This window comes from Oncorhynchus gorbuscha, linkage group LG22 (assembly GCF_021184085.1).
Source record: "Oncorhynchus gorbuscha isolate QuinsamMale2020 ecotype Even-year linkage group LG22, OgorEven_v1.0, whole genome shotgun sequence".
Lineage (NCBI taxonomy): Eukaryota > Metazoa > Chordata > Actinopteri > Salmoniformes > Salmonidae > Oncorhynchus > Oncorhynchus gorbuscha.
Genome location: NC_060194.1, coordinates 26,386,495 through 26,407,317, shown reverse-complemented (window position 1 = coordinate 26,407,317; position 20,823 = coordinate 26,386,495). Strand labels below are relative to the sequence as shown.

Here is a 20,823-nt window from a genome sequence, read left to right as displayed (position 1 = left end):
TAAAGACAGTGGGGCGGTTTTGGAATCGGAAGTAGTCACGTGCTTCAGATATGGTGACTTCCTAGCTGACGTTCCATGTCTCACTTTGTAGGGGTGGTGGTCTGTATCGCCTCAAATGTATACGAGAGCTGCCTAGGAGAGTAGGGGGCAAGGGTGGGTGTGAGATTTGGTATAGATGTGTAGATTTCAGAAGTGATGGCTGACATGACGTTCCTTGTCTCTCTCTCCGTAGGGGTGGTGGTTTGGGCCTGGTACTAGCCAGCGCTGGCTTCGGCATGCTGACCGCCCCCATCATGGAGCTGCACAATCAGAAGGGCTACTTCCTCCACCACATCATCTTCGCCTGCTGCACCCTCATCTGCATCATCTGCATTCTCCTCCTCCCAGAGACGCGCTACCAGCCCCTGCCCGAGACCCTGGCCGACGGGGAGTGTTACACCCGCCAACCCCTGATGCCCCCCAAGAAGCCTGGCGAACAGCGCCTCCTCCTGGCCCAGTCAGAGAGCAGCAGGGACTACACCCGGGTCCACGACACACCACTGCACGAGGCGGCCGCCACCACCGTCTTCACGATGGACTCCACGGCATCTTCCGCCGTTGACCTCACGGCACCGTCGTTTATAGCTATTTTGCCGCCCCCCGCTACAGAGTTGACATCATTCCAGCCTGAGCCTGATCCTGATACTGTGCCCCTGGTTAAGAAAGACCTCAATGGGAAATCCGTTACGCCCCCATCTGGTACTCCCATGGCGGCCCTAGATAAGGCAGGCGTTGTACTGCCTAGTAAAGAGCACCTGTTATCTTCCAAACCTAGAAATAGTGATCTCACTCCCTCCAATTCCCTTCTGAAGTCCACTGAAGATTCTACTGATATACCCCTAATTGAGATTCTACTGATATACCCCTCATCCCCCTCCCCTACTAAGGACGTTACCACTGCCACTGATACAGAAGACCTCCCTACCTCCATCTTGGTCAACACCATTCCCCCTGTTATTGAAACCCATCCTATCTCTTCATTGGACTCAACCACTCCACCAGTACTTGATTCATCCTCTACCTCCACATTGGACTCTACCCCTCCCCCTGTCATAAAAAACACCCCTACATTGGACTCTACCATTCCCCCTGTCATAGAAACTCCTTGTATCTTGGGCTCTACCACTCACCCTGTAATTGTCCCTATCCCCCCTTCTCCAACACCCTCCCCTACTGTCATCAATGACATTGTTCCCCTTCCCCCCATGGTCGACTGTACCACTCCTATTGATTCTACTGACCCCATCACCACAGATTCGATCATTCCCATTCTAATAGACTCTGTGGATGACAAACTCCCCCCTCCTCCTACCCATAATTCAGACTGTACCATTCCCCCTGTCATAGACTCTGTCCATACTCCAGAGTTGGACTCTTCATGTGTTAAGGATGTTGTTGTCTCTCCCTCTTCCCTTGTCGTAGCTCATTCCCCTGTTCATTACCCCACCCCCCTATCACCACCACTTCCACCCATTGACTCAGTTCATATCCCAACAACAGTGGACTCTTCCACTCCCCCTGTCATAGACACTGTTCACCCCCTCACTGTGGACTCTACCACTCTCCCCATCACAGACATTGTTCAACCCCTTACATTGGACTCTACAACTCTGTTTTTCATAGACTCACTTCTCCCCAACATAACAGACTCTGAGACCACAGAGGCGGCCCCTGCTTCCACAATAATGGACTGCACCATCTCCTCCCCAATAGACTCAGGTATCCTCCCCGTAATGGATTGTGCCATCTCAGAAAACAGCGCTGTCAACGGGGTGGTGTCTTCATGATCCAAGGCTCCACCTGTGGAACAAGGAGGTGGGCCCCTCCCTCATGGAGGAAGAAGCCCTAGACACCCATGTCACATGACTGGGGTCACTAACTGGTCTGTCAGGCATCAGACATTTCAGCTGCTCTGTCGGGAGACTGCCAGTGACAGACAGGAGGGTAACAGCTTGAGCTTGGGCCAAGTTTTTTTGTGTCATCTTACTGGGAACAGCCAGAGAACAGGACAGGGTTGTGGTGACTGTGATGAGTGGTTAGGGACAGTTCGAAATTTACTGGGAGGGTAATGCGTTTTTTTCCCCTGGGTTTACATTCACCCTATTTGCAGGTTTTACTATGTGATTTATTCCATCATCTGCTTGCATGCACCTCCCCTATATCAAGGTGTTTTGGAGGTTCCATTATGCACTGCACTTCTCCACATACTAACTATACCACAGGACAATATAGTCTACCAGTCTAACTGTCTATCCTGCCCTCTATCCACCTTTCATAGTGACAATAGTGGTAGGTGGATAGTTTGTTCAGATCTGCAATAACTAGCGATCATACCACACACAATATCATTCAAAGCTGCACCAATATAAGTGTAGAGACCAGGTGCGTCATTGCGCATGAAAGAACAGTGAAGACATGAGACATGCAGCTCAAAAATCTCCCCTATACTGTAAATCTTGTTTTAGGGACCTTACAATTATTATACCTAGACTAGCCTAGAACACATTATTGCTTTCAGTACATTTTACTCTAGGCTGTGAACTGCAGTAAAAATGTCATTTGAATAATATTTCATTCCATTCATTCCATTTGGCTCTGAGTACCTCTCAGCCCACCTATGAGTAGCTCGCAGCCCACCTATGAGTAGCTCGCAGCCCACCTATGAGTAGCTCGCAACCCACCTATGAGTAGCTCGCAGCCCACATATGAGTAGCTCGCAGCCCACCTATGAGTAGCTCGCAGCCCACCTATGAGTAGCTCGCAGCCCACCTATGAGTAGCTCGCAGCCCACCTATGAGTAGCTCGCAGCCCTCCTATGAGTAGCTCGCAGCCCACCTATGAGTAGCTCGCAGCCCACCTATGAGTAGCTCACAGCCCACCTATGAGTAGCTCGCAAACCACCTATGAGTAGCTCGCAAACCACCTATGAGTAGCTCGCAGCCCACCTATGAGTAGCTCGCAGCCCACCTATGAGTAGCTCGCAAACCACCTATGAGTAGCTCGCAACCCACCTATGAGTAGCTCGCAAACCACCTATGAGTAGCTCGCAAACCACCTATGAGTAGCTCGCAGCCCACCTATGAGTAGCTCGCAAACCACCTATGAGTAGCTCGCAACCCACCTATGAGTAGCTCGCCAAATAATTCTGAGAGTACATGCAATATTCACATGGCCCACTGCAAACTGTCATAAACAAATCTCTCAAGTATCAGACACCGCAGCTTCCCAGCTACTATCTAATAAATGCACCGTTGGCATTATCCCACCCCTGGTTAGCCACTAAAGGCCTAAAAAGCCAAACGTAAAACAATATCTGCCAATTAATTTTCCAGCAATATTGCCCCGGTCTGTCTGTGTGATGCACGCGTTTGTCTATCACTTCATGTGGAGCCAGTTGATGTGATAACTGTCTTGTCATGAGTAAGTATATAATTTGTGTCTAAACTGAACAAAAATATAAATGCAACATGCAACCATTTCAAAGATTTGACTGAGTTTACAGTTCATATAAGAAAATCAGTCAATTTTAACGAATTCATTAGGCCCTAATCTATGGATTTGACATGAATGAGAATACAGATATGCATCTGTTGGTCACAGATTTTTTTTTTAATAAAGTAGGGGCGTGTATCAGATAACTAGTCATTATCTGGTGTGACCACCATTTACCTCAAACAGCGCGACATCTCCTTCACATCACACATTGATCAGGCTGTTGATTGTGGCCTGTGGAATGTTGTCCCAATCCTCTTCAATGATTGTGCAAGGTTACTGGGTATTGCCGGGAACTGTAACACGCTGTCGTACGCTTCGATCCAGAGAATCCCAAATATGCTCAGTGAGTGACATGTCTGGTGAGTAGGCAGGCCATGGAAGAACTGGGACATTATCAGCTTCCAGGAATTGTGCACAGATCCTTGCGACACGAGCCATGCATTATCATGCTGAAACATGAGGTGATGGCGGCGGATGTATGGCATGACAATGGGCCTCAGGATCTCGTCATGGTATCTTTGTGCGTTCAAATTGCCATTGATGAAATGCAATTGTATTTGTTATCCGTAGCTTATGCCTGCCCATACCATAACCCACCTCCACCATGGGGCATTCAGTTGTAAGGCCTCTTGGACGTACAGCAAAATTCTCTAAAATGATGTTGGAAGTGGCTTATGGTAAAGAAATTAACATTCAATTGTCTGGTAACAGGTCTGGTGGAAATTCCTGCGGTCAGTATTCCAATTGCCCATTCCCTCAAAACCTGAGTCATCTGTGGCATTGTGTTGTGTGACAAAGCTGCACATTTTAGAGTTGCCTTTTATTATCCCCAGCACAAGGTGCACCTATGTAATGATATTGGTGTTGAATCAGCTCCTTGATATGCCACACCTGTCAGGTCGATAGATCATTTTTGCAAATGAGAAATGCTCACTTACAGGGAAGTAAACAAATTTGTGCATAACATTTTAGAGACATAAGCTTTTTTTTGTATGGAAAATATCTGGGATCTTTTATTTCAGCTCATGAAACATGGAAACAACATTTTTTGCCTTCCTAAACTTCATAAACTTTGCCATGAAATGAGTAGCAGCAGTACAGAACCATCGCTAGACCGCCACATTAGACGGCACATTCCTCACTTGTGGAATTAAAGGGCCAGATGTGGAACTAAAGGGGAATTACACTCAAAGATCAATTTATTTGTTTTTTCCAGACCTAAAAAAAATAGATATTCTGATGTGATTTTAAGCATTGACATGGACTCAGAACATCCAATTTTGTTGTTTCTTAATGAACTATTATTGTCATTTTGAGTTTTAAATTGTTTTAATCTAAACCCACAATTAATTTTTTACTGAGAACTTAATTTGGGAAAATATTCAATATATTTTGGGGGAAATTATTATTATTTTTTTAATTAATTATTTTATAAGGGCCCCCTTTTTAGAGTTGGTCATTAACCATTACTTTTACCAGGTATATTCACGTAAAAAATTATCTTGTACACTAAGGACCTGCCGATGAATTGCAGGGGAGACCAGTTGTTCAGGAAAGCGTCACGCATGCTCTGCCTCCGAGCAGCTATTCCTCGCACACCTAGAACCTAACACTTCAATATAGCCTAAATATTTGTAATTTAACTTTTAAAACGGATTACCTTTTATGTGTGGCATAAACACAACCAGTCACAATATTTGAATCGGATGAAGCTACTTCAAACGTCTCCTGTAGGCTACATGCGTACATTTATCCAACATTTTATTCAGGCATCCAAACTGTCCAGATTGTGGTGTTGAAAACTCAAACCATGATGTTGAAGCAGCCAAAGTCCGTATAATTTGCTTATTGGTTGTTGTCCATTGGCACAGAGACCTGTTGGTGGAACATTTGTTGCATATATTTTATATAATTATAAACCGGGTGGTTGGAGCCCTGAATGCTGATTGGCTGAAAGTCGTGGTATATCAGACTATACCATGGGTATGACAAGAAAAAATATTGGTACTGTTCTAATTACGCTGGTAACCAGTTTATAATAGCAATAAGGCACCTCAGGGTTTGTGGTATATGGCCAATATATCGTGGCTAATGGCTGTATTGAGGCATTCCGCATTGAGTTGTGCATAAGAATAGCCCTTAGCCGTGGTATTTTGGCCATATAACACACCCCCTCGAGCATTATTGCTTAAATATGGCATCAACATTTTGAAAATCTGATTTCCACCTAGCTGATCATTGTCTGTAGCTTGCTCTGATTGTGGTGTAGGTCTAATGAAACAGGCCGGGAGCGTTAGCTCTGTCCATGGTGGTCGGCGAACTCTCAACCTTCTGGCCCGTAGCATCGACTGTGCCACAAAAGCGTGATGAAGTGGAAAAGTCACATTTATAGACACAGGGTCACTATAGTTATTGTTATTTGTGGTCACAAACATTATTTAGAGTTAATTCTATGAGGGGCGACGGTGTGCAATTATTTTTTACAATACAAGGGGAGTGTTGTGTGAAAAATGTTTTTTTACTTTGAGGATGGGGGGTGCCATTTTTTTAGTACACCTCAAATGTTGAACTGTCCCTTACTCAGCCACAGTCTGAAACTGTCTGTAATTATGACGTCGTCAGCGTGTGACGCTGTTGTTGTTGGGGAAATCCTGAATGTCATTTTAGACTGAGAGACTACCAGCCAAAACTCCATTTTAGAATCCTTTATCCCAAAGGTTAGTTGGAGATTCCATAAATACCACAAAAAAAAACATTTGACTGTACATTTGCCTCAACTGCAGACTTAGATGTATGTCCAATGTGTTTGATGATGTACATTTGCCTTATGTAGAAAAAAAATACTTCAAGAATACAAAGCAGAATTTTGAATGTCAACAGGACAGATTTCTCCTAATTGTTCTTGTTGTCGCTGAAATTAGTACTCAGAAACCAATTGGACTCTGTGTAGGGAAAAGAGCAATTTGCCAAACATGAAAAACCAAAAGTAAATATTGCTGCCCGGATGAACTGCCAATCGAAGGGCAATAAAGACAAGTATTGGAGGTATTTTGATGTATTAGACAATGAGTTCAAATCAAAAGTGAAACATCTCAAGACTCCAGTCCTTGTAATACAGGCATGTGTGTATGAAAGGTTAGAGAGAAGGAGAGAAAGACTTGAACTGAAGAGGCTCCAAAGTTAAAAAGACAATAGACTGTTTATGTCTGAAATGACAGTAGAAAAGGAGAGCTTTACCGGTGATGCGGTTTAAGTGAGTGGTCAGTTGGTCCTGTAGGGCTATGTTGTGATTATTGACGGTGTGGTCCTGAAAGTGAAACATTTTTTTTTAACTATTTCCCTGTTTCATGGGACTGAAGCGTCATCTTTTTATTTTTCCACTCGTTTCATAAATGCAATGAATTGTACTGTATGCAATGGATCTTGTAAACGTGATATTGTAGATAAAATTGCATACTTAATGTTGTTGTGCTACTGATGTTGAGCTTGATTACAAAAATAAGAAAAAACATTTCCACTATAATCTCAAGGGGCGTGTCCTTAGTGTATACAGCTAGCCGGCACTGTCACCATTATTTGTCTGAATGTAAGTGGCACTTTATCCTTCACTATGGGGACAGAGCATGTAAACAAAAATGTGAACTTTTCCACGAAACAAAGAAGTGGTGTTCAAATGTTACCTAAAAAGGAACAAGAGCCATCGCTCTGAAATGGACACATGAATGACAAAAGTATTTTGTCAAATATATCTGTCTTTGCCACCATCTTGTGTGTATTGTGTATGTGTCATTTGCATATTTGTTGTAGTAAAAATATTTTTTGTGTATTCCCTAGAAAAATATACTTGAAAATATTTTCATTTCACCAAAGTATGCAAAAATTATATTTTTGTGATATTGACTAAAATTCTGCTACATTTTGAAATGTAGGCTTACCCCTCTCTGTTTTTGTTGGATTTTTACTTCAAAATATTAACAACAATCATTAACATGAAGTACTTATTTCATTGTAATCAATACAGACATGATAGAGAAATGCTGTGATCTCTTGACTGTAAAAAACAACAAACATCTTTGATTATTTTTATTAAAATTGTGATGAGGAGCTTTCTTCTTCTTTTAAAAACCCAAATGGCTAGTGTCAACGTCATGCTTTACCAACATCTGTTATTGACTGACTGTTGACAATAGTACATACTCGACAAACAAAATGGTGGCTATCAGTTCACTAATTAGGCTACTACATCCAATTGTGCAGAGATCTGTGTCAATTGGCCACTGTTTACAAATACAACATCATTTTCAAATCTCATTGATTGATGTCAAATGCCATGGAGTCCACATTCTTATATAGTGTGTTTATTATTATGTATTTAACCAGGAAAATACAATGGCTTTGGAGGTGTCCAAAGTGTTGTGTATGATGCAATAGCAGCCAAAATGATCACTCTACTGTACACTAATCATACAGTAGTCATCACAACACATACTGTCATGTAATTTCTATGGATGTAAAAAATAACTATGATAATACTAAACGTGTCACAACATACTTTATGTTAATTCTCTGGTTATTTCCTGGTAAGTAAGCATGCTGTTAAAGAAGATATTATTTTCTTGTGAGATTCCTAATACTACCTGTTCACAAGACTCACGCATGATGCAGATAGGATATGTGAAACAAGTTCAACTTCAGTACACCCCTATATGGGCCTATTCACTTCTTTAATCTCCAATACACTCTAGGCCTCAAAGCACAATATATCCTGGTGTCCTGCCAACTCAGAGTAGTTAACTCAGGAGTAAAGTCTCCCCTAGTTACAGATCTAGGATCAGCTTCCCCTCCCCTGATCGTAAACTTAACCATTGATTGGGAAAATGCTAAACTTACCCAAGATCAGTGTCTAGGGGCAACTTCACACCCAGTCCGATTAGCTTGTTTGGCTTGCAGTGAGGTGAGGAGGCTGCTGTTGTGTACAGTCTGTCTGAGCACTCTTATCACTTCAATAACTAACTCAACATGTTGTATATGTACAATACACTTACTTTACTTTACATTCAGTCACTGTGTACTGTCTATTCACACTGGAACACCAAAATAGCTCAACCTTACAGATGTTAAAGAGGATATTGTCTACAGCTGTACAGTAGTTCTCACCCCCCATTTCCTGAAATGCAACCTCACCATCTCATTGGTTAGCTGAGACACACATGCACTGACACACAGGAACAAATGGTGTAACCTCACATGTAAAAGTCCATTTTTTATTTGCATTCTGGTCATTTAGCAGATTCTCTTATCTTCAAATGTCACAATACAACACATTGCAACCTTACATTACAGTCTCAGATTTCATATGTGATAGCAAAGTCAGCACCAGGCGCTAGTGTATGGTAAGAGTTGGGTGATGGCTTGGAGAGTGGCTATAGTTAAACAGAAAAAGTAGATAGACCATAGAATACATTCAGGTAAAGATGATTTTCTCTAGGTTCATAGGTTGTTCATAGGTGGTGCCATCATACAGTAGTTTAGAAAGGGTTTTCAATTGAACAAATCCGGTTTTCAACTGATCAAATCTTCACTCATCCTACATGCAACCAAACATCTGTATTGGTGAAATGAAAAAGAACCCTAATATGGCACAGAGTTTCTATTGGTGCAAGATTTGAATGAATAAATGTAAAAATGACAGACTACCAGTTTAATTTATATTTGGGGATTTTGAATAATGCACTTGTATATAAGCCACGTGACGTTGTAATAAACTTCACTATTTATTGATGAATGGTGTATTCCTGGGTCTTTGTTGAGTTAATTGTTCTTCAGACTATTTTCAAGCCACCTCTTGATACTGAATCTTGAGGTGTTTGAGTTGTCCCTTGTTTTACCAGTTGATGTCCTCTCTATCCCAAGATCATGCCATGGGCATAAAGTGTGTTGATGCTATATGTTGAGGATCAGTTTTCAATATGTCACTTGCTTATTGAATTGAGGCTGTGCTAGACAGTCATTCCATAAATGTGGTTTAGTATTTAGTATTTTTATTGATCTTTCAATTATAAGACCATTCTACTCAACCAACTATTAACCCACTTTTGCTGCCAATATATTTCTCTGCTTGGAAAACTCTGGTTTCAACCACTTCCTGTTGTATGATGTCATACAATACCTCAATACCCTGTAAACATGCTCCTAGGGGTAAACTACTCCCCTCTCTACTAAACAAGTGATCAATAAAAACGAATATGTCTGTCTTGAGAATGGCATTGATAACATTGTGGATGATGTAGTTTCTGAGCTCCAAACTGTCAATATATTGGACATAATGTACACTGAAACGGATGCAGGAAGGCAAGCTAGAAGGTGGGCACAATGACTAGCTTAAATTGAACAAGGGGATATTTATGAATGATCAAGTTGCATTTCCTTAACTTGGCAAATAATAACAATGCGCCATGTTTTAGATGAAAATTGATGCAGGAGCATCCTCATCCAGTCCACTGGCCCACTGCATCAAACGTTGCCCGCTGATAGGCTGGTGCGCGAGATTGGGATGCAGCGCCGGTGTGACGTCGGCATCAACATGATGACTCTCCCTGAGCTCACCGCTCGCCCTAGTAATGTTAAAACTGCTGAGAGGTGACACATAAAGGGGTAGCAAAGAGGTTGAGGACATCGGTGTTAGCTGAGACAAAAGGCTGCTGTCTGCTTGCACCCACAAGGCATCATCATGAGGGAGATTGTTCATATCCAGGCCGGGCAATGTGGAAACCAGATTGGTGCCAAAGTAGGTGGCATGTTTATATTTGTATACTGACGCAGTGGTTGTTATAGAGCAATAACTATTGTGTTAGGTGTTTGAAATGTTGAGACCTGCATGCTTTTTTCGCCCATGTAACTTTATTTAAAATAGGCCTATGTAGCACTGCATTTTCCAAGACATCAAATTCCCAAATACCCATCCAGTACTTTGGTATAATATTTTTGGCCTAATGTGTTATGGAGATTAGTATTTAATTTATTTAGAAATCTTACATGATATTCGATTGATAATGGTGTGGTCCTATGGACTTGGGCTAGGAGGCAAAGTGTCTGCAGTGGTGTCGCGCATCTGGGCCGATGAGTCATGCTATCACCATGCGCAATGGTGGGATAGGGCTACGCACGAAGACCGTTCGGTATTTTTCAATGCGTCTTGAACAGGTCATAGCCAGAGCACAGAACATATTTATCTCTTAGTTCAAACCTATAAACATCAGTTGCAGTACCTACATCTCTGTCCCATTCACAGTTCTGGGAAGTCATAAGTGACGAACACGGCATCGACCCCACCGGAAGTTACCAAGGTGACAGTGACCTGCAGCTGGAGAGGATAAACGTGTACTACAATGAAGCATCGGGTATATATACATCTATTTGTCTAGACTGTGCATGAAGTCATCTCTGCATGCATCTGAACATGTGTTTAAAGAAAATAATAAACCATAAGCACACTGTAGTATCACTTGGCTTTCCCCCAAATTAAAACAAAAGTAAATCAATATTCCCTGGTGATAAAAACTGCAGACCTCATTGGATTTGCAAAGCCATGCTCTGTAGGGCTAATCCAAACTGAGTATGTGACATTGTAACCATAATATCTGTCTGGGTGCAGTGGGCTCTGTGGCAGGTCAGGGGAAATGAAGACAGCAGCAGGTACCTGCCAATCTCCCTCCCTCCCTCCCTCCATCCCTCTCTGTCAGGGCAGGGGAAATGAGGACAGCAGCAGGTACCTGCCAATCTCCCTCCCTCCCTCCCTCTGGCAGGGCAGGGGAAATGAGGACAGCAGCAGGTACCTGCCAATCTCTCTCCCTCCCTCCATCCCTCTCTGTCAGGGCAGGGGAAATGAGGACAGCAGCAGGTACCTGCCAATCTCCCTCCCTCCCTCCCTCTGGCAGGGCAGGGGAAATGAGGACAGCAGCAGGTACCTGCCAATCTCTCTCCCTCCCTCCATCCCTCTCTGTCAGGGCAGGGGAAATGAGGACAGCAGCAGGTACCTGCCAATCTCCCTCCCTCCCTCCCTCTCTGGCAGGGCAGGGGATCTGAGGACAGCAGCAGGTACCTGCCAATCTCCCTCCCTCCCTCGTTATTTATCTCCCTGAATCACATCTTTCTCTCTCTCTCCTGCATCATTTATCCCTCTCTTTCTCTCTTTCCCTCTACCCTCTCTCCGCCTATCTCACTATATTACATTCAATGGAATTTATTGGCATGGGAAACGTATGTTAACATTACCAAAGCAAGTGACAAACCAACCAGGCTGCAGAACCTAGGTCCTATGAGGCCAACATGTCCTGTGGTTAGGTCTGATCATATTCCCAGTGTGTGCAAATGCTAAGCAGTATTGATCCCTCTTATTTCACAGTTGTCAGGCGTAAATTGAGCTTGCATGTGTGTGAGCAACTCTGCCATCCATTATTGTACATGCATTGTGCATTCATCAATAAAAAGTTTCCTAAAATAACAAGGCACTAATTCATAGAGAGATGTTTGTAGCAGCATGTTAACCCTCATACCACCAACATATTTGATATACATGGATTACCAACTAGGGTCATTGTCCCCAAGAGTAATCTATTGGAAAAAGCAACTTTCATAGAAAATGTAAAATTAATTCTTATCAAAATATAATTAGACATGTAAATAATGTTATCTGAAATAAAATTAAAATAACTAAACAGACGGTTATATTTGCAAAATTACAGGTAATTTGCATATTCTGGAAAACAAAAATAGAACATAAATAATGTGCAGCTTTTTTCCAAACTACAAAGTACTAAAAAGCAGATTGACCATCATTTGAGTAGTATCTTTTAGTTTTTAGACTTTTGGTACTAAATACAAATTTTGTCAAATTTATGTGGCAAAAAAACGACTGCCATTTAAAGGGCAGTACAACAACATTTAAATATAGTTAATTGTATTCACAAAAAGTTATTAATCCATTGATCCTGAGTGACAATGACCAAAAACATGGCTTAGTTTTCTTTATTTACTTACCCCACAGCCAGAATTAGCATTGCTGCTAGTGAAACAATGGGAGTGGCAGGGCCTATTTTTTTTACCTTTGTGGCAGGATACTTACAAATCCTCAAAGTCACTTCAAACCAATGTTATAGCAACCCAAATACCACAAAATGTTGCACATAGAGTACCAGTCAAAGTTTAGACACCTACTCATTTTCAATAGGAAAGACAACATTTCAATGATTGTGGTTCATATAATTAAGAGTGAGAGAGTGAGGGGGGGTGGGCTCTTCTACTCCATATTTAGTCTCAACTGTGGTTGCTGGGGTTTTTCTTTATTTCAACTATTTTCTACATAGTCAAATAATAGTGAAGACATCAAAACCATGAAATAACACATATGGAATCATGTAGTAACCAAAAAAGTGTTAAACAAATCTAAATATATTTTCTATTTGAGATTCTTCAAAGTAGCCACCCTTTGCCTTGATGACAGCTTTGTACACTGTTGGCATTCTCTCAAAGAACTTTATGAGGAATGATTTTCTAACAGTCTTGAAGGAGAACTTGTTGTCTCATGCACGTCGTCTTGAAAATGACCGGACCAAGGTGCAGCGTGGTGAGCGTACATTTTCCTTTATTTTTTAAATGTTGCCAACAAAACAATAAACAACAAAACGAATGTGAAGCTCCGTAAGGCTATACATGCACAAACGGAGACAACTACCCACAAATACAAAAGGAAAAAAGGCTGCCTAAGTATGATTCCCAATCAGAGACAACGATAGACAGCTGTCTCTGATTGAGAACCATGCCCGGCCAAAACAGAAAACATAGAAATAAAGAAACTAGATTGCCCACCCTAGTCACACCCTGGCCTACCCAAAATAGAGAATAAAAGCCTCTCTATGGCCAGGGCGTGACATGTTGGCTGCTTTTCCTTCACTCTTCAGTCCAACTCATCCCAAACCATCTCAATTGGGTTGAGGTCGGGTGATTGTGAAGGCCAGGTCATCTGATGCAGCGTCACACAAAGACACGGTGGTTGAAACCAAAGGGAGGAAAAGTATGTAGATATATTGAAGCAACATCTGAAGACATCAGTTTAATGAAGCTGCCAGTTGAGGACTGGTGAGGCATCTGTTTCTCAAACTAGACACTAATGTAATTGTTCTCTTGCTCAGTTGTGCACCGGGGCCTCCCACTCCTCTTTCTATTCTGGTCTGGGAGATGCCATTTTGGTCTGAATCAATTCTGCACGGCACATTTTATTCCCCCTCCCTACTTTGGACTGGAGCTAGGAAGTTCTCTGTGCTGCAAGGTGCTGCAGTCTGCAAATGAAGCGAAGTGAGAGAGCGAGACAGAGAGTGAGAGAGAGAAAGAGAATCAGAGGCAGTCTGTGCTTTGCTCTGTTTAATAAGCTGTGCGGGAGAGCATGATCAGGGGATGCCTAGTATTTTTCCTCTGTTTCCTTTGTAGAAAAAGGCAAACCGTTTGTATAAACCGTTTGTATAAACCGTTTGTATTTCCATAGTCCCAAATGCATGTGGGGAGCAAGATATTTCCTCAGAACATGTTGGGTAAATTTTTCACAGAATCAATGTTTACCGTGTAGGTTGTGCCCTCTGATGTGGCTTCACCATGCTATCTCACCCAGGGTAGTAAACAGTTTGGAGTAAACTGTTTCCGTTGTGCAACAAAATCTGACAAATTAATACACCCCTGACGTCCCTGCCTCTCCTCCCCCCACAGGTAACAAGTTTGTCCCCCGGGCCATCCTGGTGGATCTGGAGCCAGGCACCATGGACTCTGTACGCTCCGGGCCCTTCGGCCAGCTCTTCAGACCAGACAACTTTGTCTTTGGTGAATAGTGGTTATCATCTAGCCGAATTCCATATCTTCTTGTGCTATCTTGCCTAGCCTGGTCCCAGATCTGTCTGTGCTGTCTTGCCCAATTGGTCATCATCATGTCCTCATCAGCTCTTACATCTTTGACCCAAAGCATGTAATGTCTGTGACAGCATTCACTGTCATGTCCTTTGAAGCGAAGCTTAGTTTACCTTTCACATAGATGTACAGTGTGTTCTCTGTGCAACGTTTCTGCAGTTGTGTCAGGCAGAGACAGCCAGAATGGTGACTCAGCAGAATGCAGTCCAGACTGCTACTGCTGCAGTGCTCATCAGGATGGGGTTATGAGCTATAAAAAAAATCCACCCCAGGACACCTTACCTATAATACACTCACATCAGTACAATTAGATTAAAACACTACTTTTATTAGATACAAATTATTCAATGTTGTTTCAATGGAATGGAATTTTCTCTTTCACTGGAAATGAATAAATAATGTACACAATGCATATGCCTGTTACTGGTGACTTGCTTTTCATTCTCCTAGATGTATGGCTAGATATTTACAAGCACAAAGATGCTATGTCTCTAACCCAGGTTTTTCATGGGTCTTTCAGGTCAGAGTGGAGCTGGTAACAACTGGGCTAAAGGCCACTACACAGAGGGAGCAGAGCTGGTCGACTCTGTCCTGGACGTAGTCAGGAAGGAGTCTGAGAACTGTGACTGCCTCCAGGGCTTCCAGCTCACCCATTCCCTGGGAGGGGGCACCGGCTCTGGCATGGGCACCCTGCTCATCAGCAAGATCCGCGAGGAGTACCCTGACCGCATCATGAACACCTTCAGTGTCATGCCCTCACCCAAGGTGTCCGACACGGTGGTGGAGCCCTACAACGCCACCCTGTCAGTCCACCAGCTGGTGGAGAACACTGATGAGACCTTCAGCATCGACAATGAGGCTCTCTATGACATCTGCTTTCGTACCCTCAAACTCACCACACCCACCTACGGAGACCTCAACCACTTGGTGTCGGCCACCATGAGCGGGGTCACCACCTGCTTGCGCTTCCCTGGCCAGCTCAATGCCGACCTCCGCAAATTAGCCGTCAACATGGTGCCCTTCCCCCGCCTCCACTTCTTCATGCCCGGCTTTGCCCCTCTGACCAGCAGGGGGAGCCAGCAGTACCGTGCCCTCTCCGTGCCCGAGCTGACCCAGCAGATGTTTGACGCCAAAAACATGATGGCCGCCTGCGACCCTCGCCACGGCCGCTACCTCACTGTTGCCGCCATCTTCCGCGGGCGCATGTCCATGAAGGAGGTGGACGAGCAGATGTTGAGCGTGCAGAACAAGAACAGCAGCTACTTCGTAGAGTGGATCCCCAACAACGTGAAGACGGCCGTCTGCGACATCCCGCCCCGTGGCCTCAAGATGTCCGCCACCTTCATCGGCAACAGCACGGCCATCCAGGAGCTGTTCAGGAGGATCTCTGAGCAGTTCACTGCCATGTTCCGCCGTAAGGCCTTCCTTCACTGGTACACCGGAGAGGGTATGGACGAGATGGAGTTCACTGAGGCTGAGAGCAACATGAATGATCTGGTGTCTGAGTACCAGCAGTACCAGGATGCCACTGCTGACGAAGTGGGCGAGTACGAGGAAGACGAGTTGGAGGATGCGGATCAGGATGTCCAGCAGCACCATGATGTCCGCCACTGAGGGATGCCGGGTAGAAGCAGCACAGCAGTCTGTATGTTATATCCACCAGTCACTTTAAATGATCAATAGGTATGGAAGGATAGAGGCGCAGAATGAGTTATTGTCGCGTCAAGATACTGTATATTTATTGTAGCTGTTTAGTCTGAAGACAACTACTATTGCATTTCATTGTTCTTCAAATATGTCTCGAATACCATAAGTGAAACATAACAATTATATGAGTATTATAAATGTCATTGGTTTTTCAAATTCATGCTGTGTCAATGTCAATAAAAACAACATCATTACACTATCGAAACCGAGTTTTGTAACATTTACCTCAGAATGCATTTTTCTGTCGCAAAATAAAATGGTCCTGTCCTATGAATATCACTCTCGTTAGCCTTCTTTTCATGGGATTGCTCATTGTATTCAGCAGATGAGATACAATGAACAATCCAGACTTTTCATGAGGTAATGAAGATAGATAGATACGATAAGATAAATATATGTTTTCTGGTTTTTATACAAGGGAAGCATGAAATGTGAGTCATCTTGACTATTGGTTTATTCTGTCTGTCTGGGACAGGAGGCACTTTTTTTGATTGAAAGACCAAGATAATTTTTTATTCCTCTTCATCATGACCTGTCAGATAGTAAATCTGATTTAGGGCTGGCCAGACATGGTGACTATCCGGTCATCAGGTTTAATGTGTGGGGACGTCCAATGGCAGAATTTTTGCTAATAATGCAAATCTTTGAACATGTAAACCTAATAGGATCTTTACATATTGGTTCATCACCATATTACACACCTTTATTCCACCTGCTCAATTTGCTTGATATCATTTACATAAAGGTCCTCTGGCAAGGTTCAAGTGTTTCCGCTTTGTTAGAGGTACAGTAAATCGGTTGTCTTTTTCATTGCTCTGTGGTCCATAAATACTTGAAGACTCTGATGTTGTTCTATTTTGACAGCAGCCATCTAAAAAGGCAGACCAGGCAGAATGTTGTTAGTATAATGTTATCCACCTCTTGGCAAATTCAGACACAACTGGGGGAAAGATGCTCTTGTCAATTGAAAGATCGTGTGGTTACCTAGGAGGACGTAGCAGAGACAGATACATTAGAAACCAACAGGAGGACTCAAAACCACAGGTAGGCCAGTCGTAGGTTATGGCAAGGGTTGAGACTGGGTGTGGACGTGGAGGTTAGTGTTAGGTTTATTTCTGGGTTATGCCGGTGTGTGGACGAAACAATGGTTAGGGTCACTTTCTTACTAATGTTAACCTGTTCCAGGTACATCAAAAGTGACATCGTGTTATATGCAGGTGTGTCCCCAGAGTAACTACAATCTGTCTGAATTTACTCAGACTATAAGTGCCGCAACCCCAGTGTTGATTATGCACATTAATACCTTTTGCCTCTTACCATCAGTCTCCTGTCTTTTACATCAGACAATAGGAGTAATAATGTATGTGTCACTTGTCTGTCATATTAGCTTAGAATAGAACATCTGAGATCAGGTCACCTATCTGGCACATTATGTGAGGTCTTGTCATGCTCTGACCATAGAAAGTCCTTATTTTCTATGGTAGAGTAGGTCAGGGCGTGACTAAGGGTTTAGTCTAGTTTATATTTTCTATGTGGGGTTCTAGTTTGTTTTTTCTATGTTGGTGTTTTGGTATGATTCCCAATTAGAGGCAGCTGGCTATCGTTGTCTCTTTGGGGATCATACTTAAGTAGCATTTTTTACACCTGAGTTAGTGCAAGAAGCATTCTCTGTAGTCACGGTTCGTTATTAGTTTATTGTTAATTTGTTTTAGTCTTTACTATGTTTCACTTTCTTTAATAAATTATGTGGAACTCAACATACGCTGCACCATGATCCGTCTATACAAACGAACGTGCCAGAATATTCCATCAACAAAGGAACAAGCAGCGGGCCCAGGAGGAGGAAGTATCCTGGACTTGGGAAGAGATTCTGGATGGGACAGGATCGCCTACCATGGCAGGAGATGCAAGGAGAGAAGGGAGAACAGCGACGACGCCAGGGTTCGCGGCCACGACGCAAGCCCAAGAAGCACCCTCCCAAAAAAAATTGGGGGTACACACTTGGTGTTCGGCGAAGTTGAGGGGTGAGTCAGAGACCGTTGAGGAGTTATTGGATAAATTGGAGGAGAGTGAACGGAGGGGAGAGTTAGAGACCTTCGAGGAGTTGTTGGATAAATTGGAGGAGAGTGAAGCGAGAGAGCTGTTGGTTTGGCGTAGTATGCACGGCATTCGCCCTAAGGAGCGTGTTAGCCGCCCGATGCCACCTGAGTCAGCTCCCCGTACTCGTCCTGAGAAGTGTGTTAAAGTACCGGTACAATTGATGCCGGCTATACGCACCAGGTCTCCAGTGCGCTTTCACAGCCCAGTACGTCCTGTGCCAGCTCCTCGCACTTACCGGGAGAGGTGTGTCATCGAACCGGTACCATTGATGCCACCTACACGCACCAGATCTCCAGTACGTCTCCACAGTCCGGTACGTCCTGTGCCTGCTCCTCGCACTCTCCCTCAAGTGCGCCTTCCCAGTCCGGTACGTCCTGTGCCTGCTCCTCGCACTCTCCCTCAAGTGCGTGTCCCCAGTCCGGTATGACCTGTGCCTGCTCCTCGCACTCTCCCTGAAGTGCGTGTTCCTCGCACTCTCCCTGAAGTGCGTGTTCCCAGCCAGGTACGTCCTGTGCCTGCACCAGTCTGGCGCCACCTGTCCCGGCTCCATGCACTAGGCCTCCAGTGTGACTTCCCAGTCCAGTATGTCCTGTGCCTGCTCCTCGCGCTTGCCCTGATGTGCTTGTCACCAGCCCTGTACCACCAGTGCTGGCCCCACGCACAAGGCTTCCTGCAACGTCCAGAACCTCCTGAGATGGTCCATGGTCTGGAACCTCCAGCTCCATGGCCTGAGCCTTCCCCTGCACTGATGTCCGGTCTGAGCACGGCGTCCAGTTTAGCTACAAGGCCAGAGTCTTCTTCTGCGTTAGTGCCCAGTCCCGGCACAGCGTCCAGGCCCGCTCCATGGCGGGAGCCTACCCCTGCACCGATTTCCAGTCCAATCACGGCGTCCAGTCCAACTCCATGGCAGGAGTCTTCCCCTGCACCGATGTCCAGTCCAAAAACGGCGTCCAGTCCAGCTCCATGGCAGGAGTCTTCCCCTGCGCCGATGCCCAGTCCAAACACGGCGTCCAGTCCCGCTCCATGGCAGGAGCCTATCTCTGCGCCAATGCCCAGTCCAAACACGGCATCCAGTTCAGCTCCATGGCAGGAGTCTTCCCCTGCACCGATGCCCAGTCCAAACACGGCGTCCAGTCCAGCTCCATGGCAGGAGTCTTCCCCTGCGCCGATGCCCAGTCCAAACACGGCGTCCAGTCCAGCTCCATGGCAGGAGTCTTCCCCTGCGCCGATGCCCAGTCCAAACACGGTGTCCAGTCCAGCTCCATGGCAGGAGTCTTCCCCTGCGCCGATGCCCAGTCCAAACACGGCGTCCAGTCCAGCTCCATGGCAGGAGCCTTCCTCTGCGCCGATGCCCAGTCCAGACACGGCGTCCAGTCCCGCTCCATGGCAGGAGTCTTCTGCACCTAGGTCCAGTCCAGGCACAGCATTCAGCCTGGGTCCATGGCTGGATCTGCGGGATGAGCGGGTTCTTCGCCCCGCACCAGAGCCACCACCGACACTAGACACCCTCCCCCCCTAACCCTCCCTTCTTGTTTCAGGTTTTGCGGTCGGAGTCTGCACCTTTTGGGGGGCCTTAAAAAAATAAAAGCCTTTATTTTCTATGGTAGAGTAGCATTCTACGTGGCATTCTCTGTAGTCACGGTTCGTTATTAGTTTATTGTTGATTTGTTTTTGTCTTTGCTAAATTTCACTTTCTTTAATAAATTATGTGGAACTCAACATACGCTGCACCTTGGTCCGTCTATACAAACGAACATGACAGGTCTCCTGCCTATATCACCAATTTTCATATAACACTGTACTGCATTATTCATATGTATGTTAGCATATTTCATGGTATTATACAGTTTATTAGGTACACCCATCTAGTACCGGGTCGGACCCCCTTTGTCTCCAGAACAGCCTGAATTCTTCAGGGTATTCTACAAGGTGTCGGAAACATTCCACAGGGATGTTGGTCCATGCTAACGGGATGGCATCGCACAGTTGCTGCAGACTGGACAGCGGTAGATTCATGCAGCGAACAGCCCGTTCCATCTCATCCCAAACCTGCTCTACTGGGTTGAGATCTGCAGACTGCGCAGGCCACTCTCCTCCAAATTCTCTTATCAACAAGCTATTTTTGTCCACAGGACTGCCACTGACTGGATATTTTTTGTTTGTCGCACACTTATTGATAAACTCTAGACACTGTCGTGCGTGAAAAACTCAGGAGTGCGCCCTTATCTGAAAAACTGGATCCGGCGTGCCTGGACTCGACGATCGTACCACGCTCAAAGTTGTTTAGGTGACTTGTTTTACCCATTCTAATGTTCAATCAAACAGCAACTGAATGCCCCAGTGCCTGTCAGCCTGATTTTTCTATTTTAATAGCCTTAAACATTGAGTTAGGAATAACTAATTTCAAAATAGGCCATTGTCACCATCAATCGTGAATGATAATTCTTCACATTTTAACTAGTGAAATATCCAAACTGTGTCTGCATGCCAATAGTTTGATCTGAAGCAGTTTCTTGAGAATATGCATTT

General features: G+C 44.4%; 2 protein-coding genes across 2 annotated transcripts in view; both read left to right on the top strand.

The window, feature by feature from the left end:
• Positions 1–4,006, top strand: part of LOC124009280 (solute carrier family 22 member 23-like) — a 79,339-nt gene extending 75,333 nt beyond the window's left edge. Inside the window, exon 10 of the mRNA XM_046320912.1 lies at positions 233–4,006. Within this exon, the coding sequence (XP_046176868.1) occupies positions 233–1,826 (1,594 nt within the window). The 3' untranslated portion in view covers positions 1,827–4,006. The remainder of the gene's footprint in view (positions 1–232) is intronic.
• A 6,123-nt stretch (positions 4,007–10,129) lies between these two features.
• On the top strand, positions 10,130–16,390 carry LOC124010211 (tubulin beta-2A chain-like). The gene is made up of 4 exons (XM_046322630.1): positions 10,130–10,321; positions 10,826–10,934; positions 14,293–14,403; positions 15,008–16,390. Exons 1-4 carry the CDS (start codon positions 10,265–10,267, stop codon positions 16,099–16,101), a joined length of 1,371 nt encoding a protein of 456 aa, XP_046178586.1. The 5' UTR covers positions 10,130–10,264; the 3' UTR covers positions 16,102–16,390.
• The last annotated feature ends 4,433 nt before the right edge of the window (positions 16,391–20,823 follow it).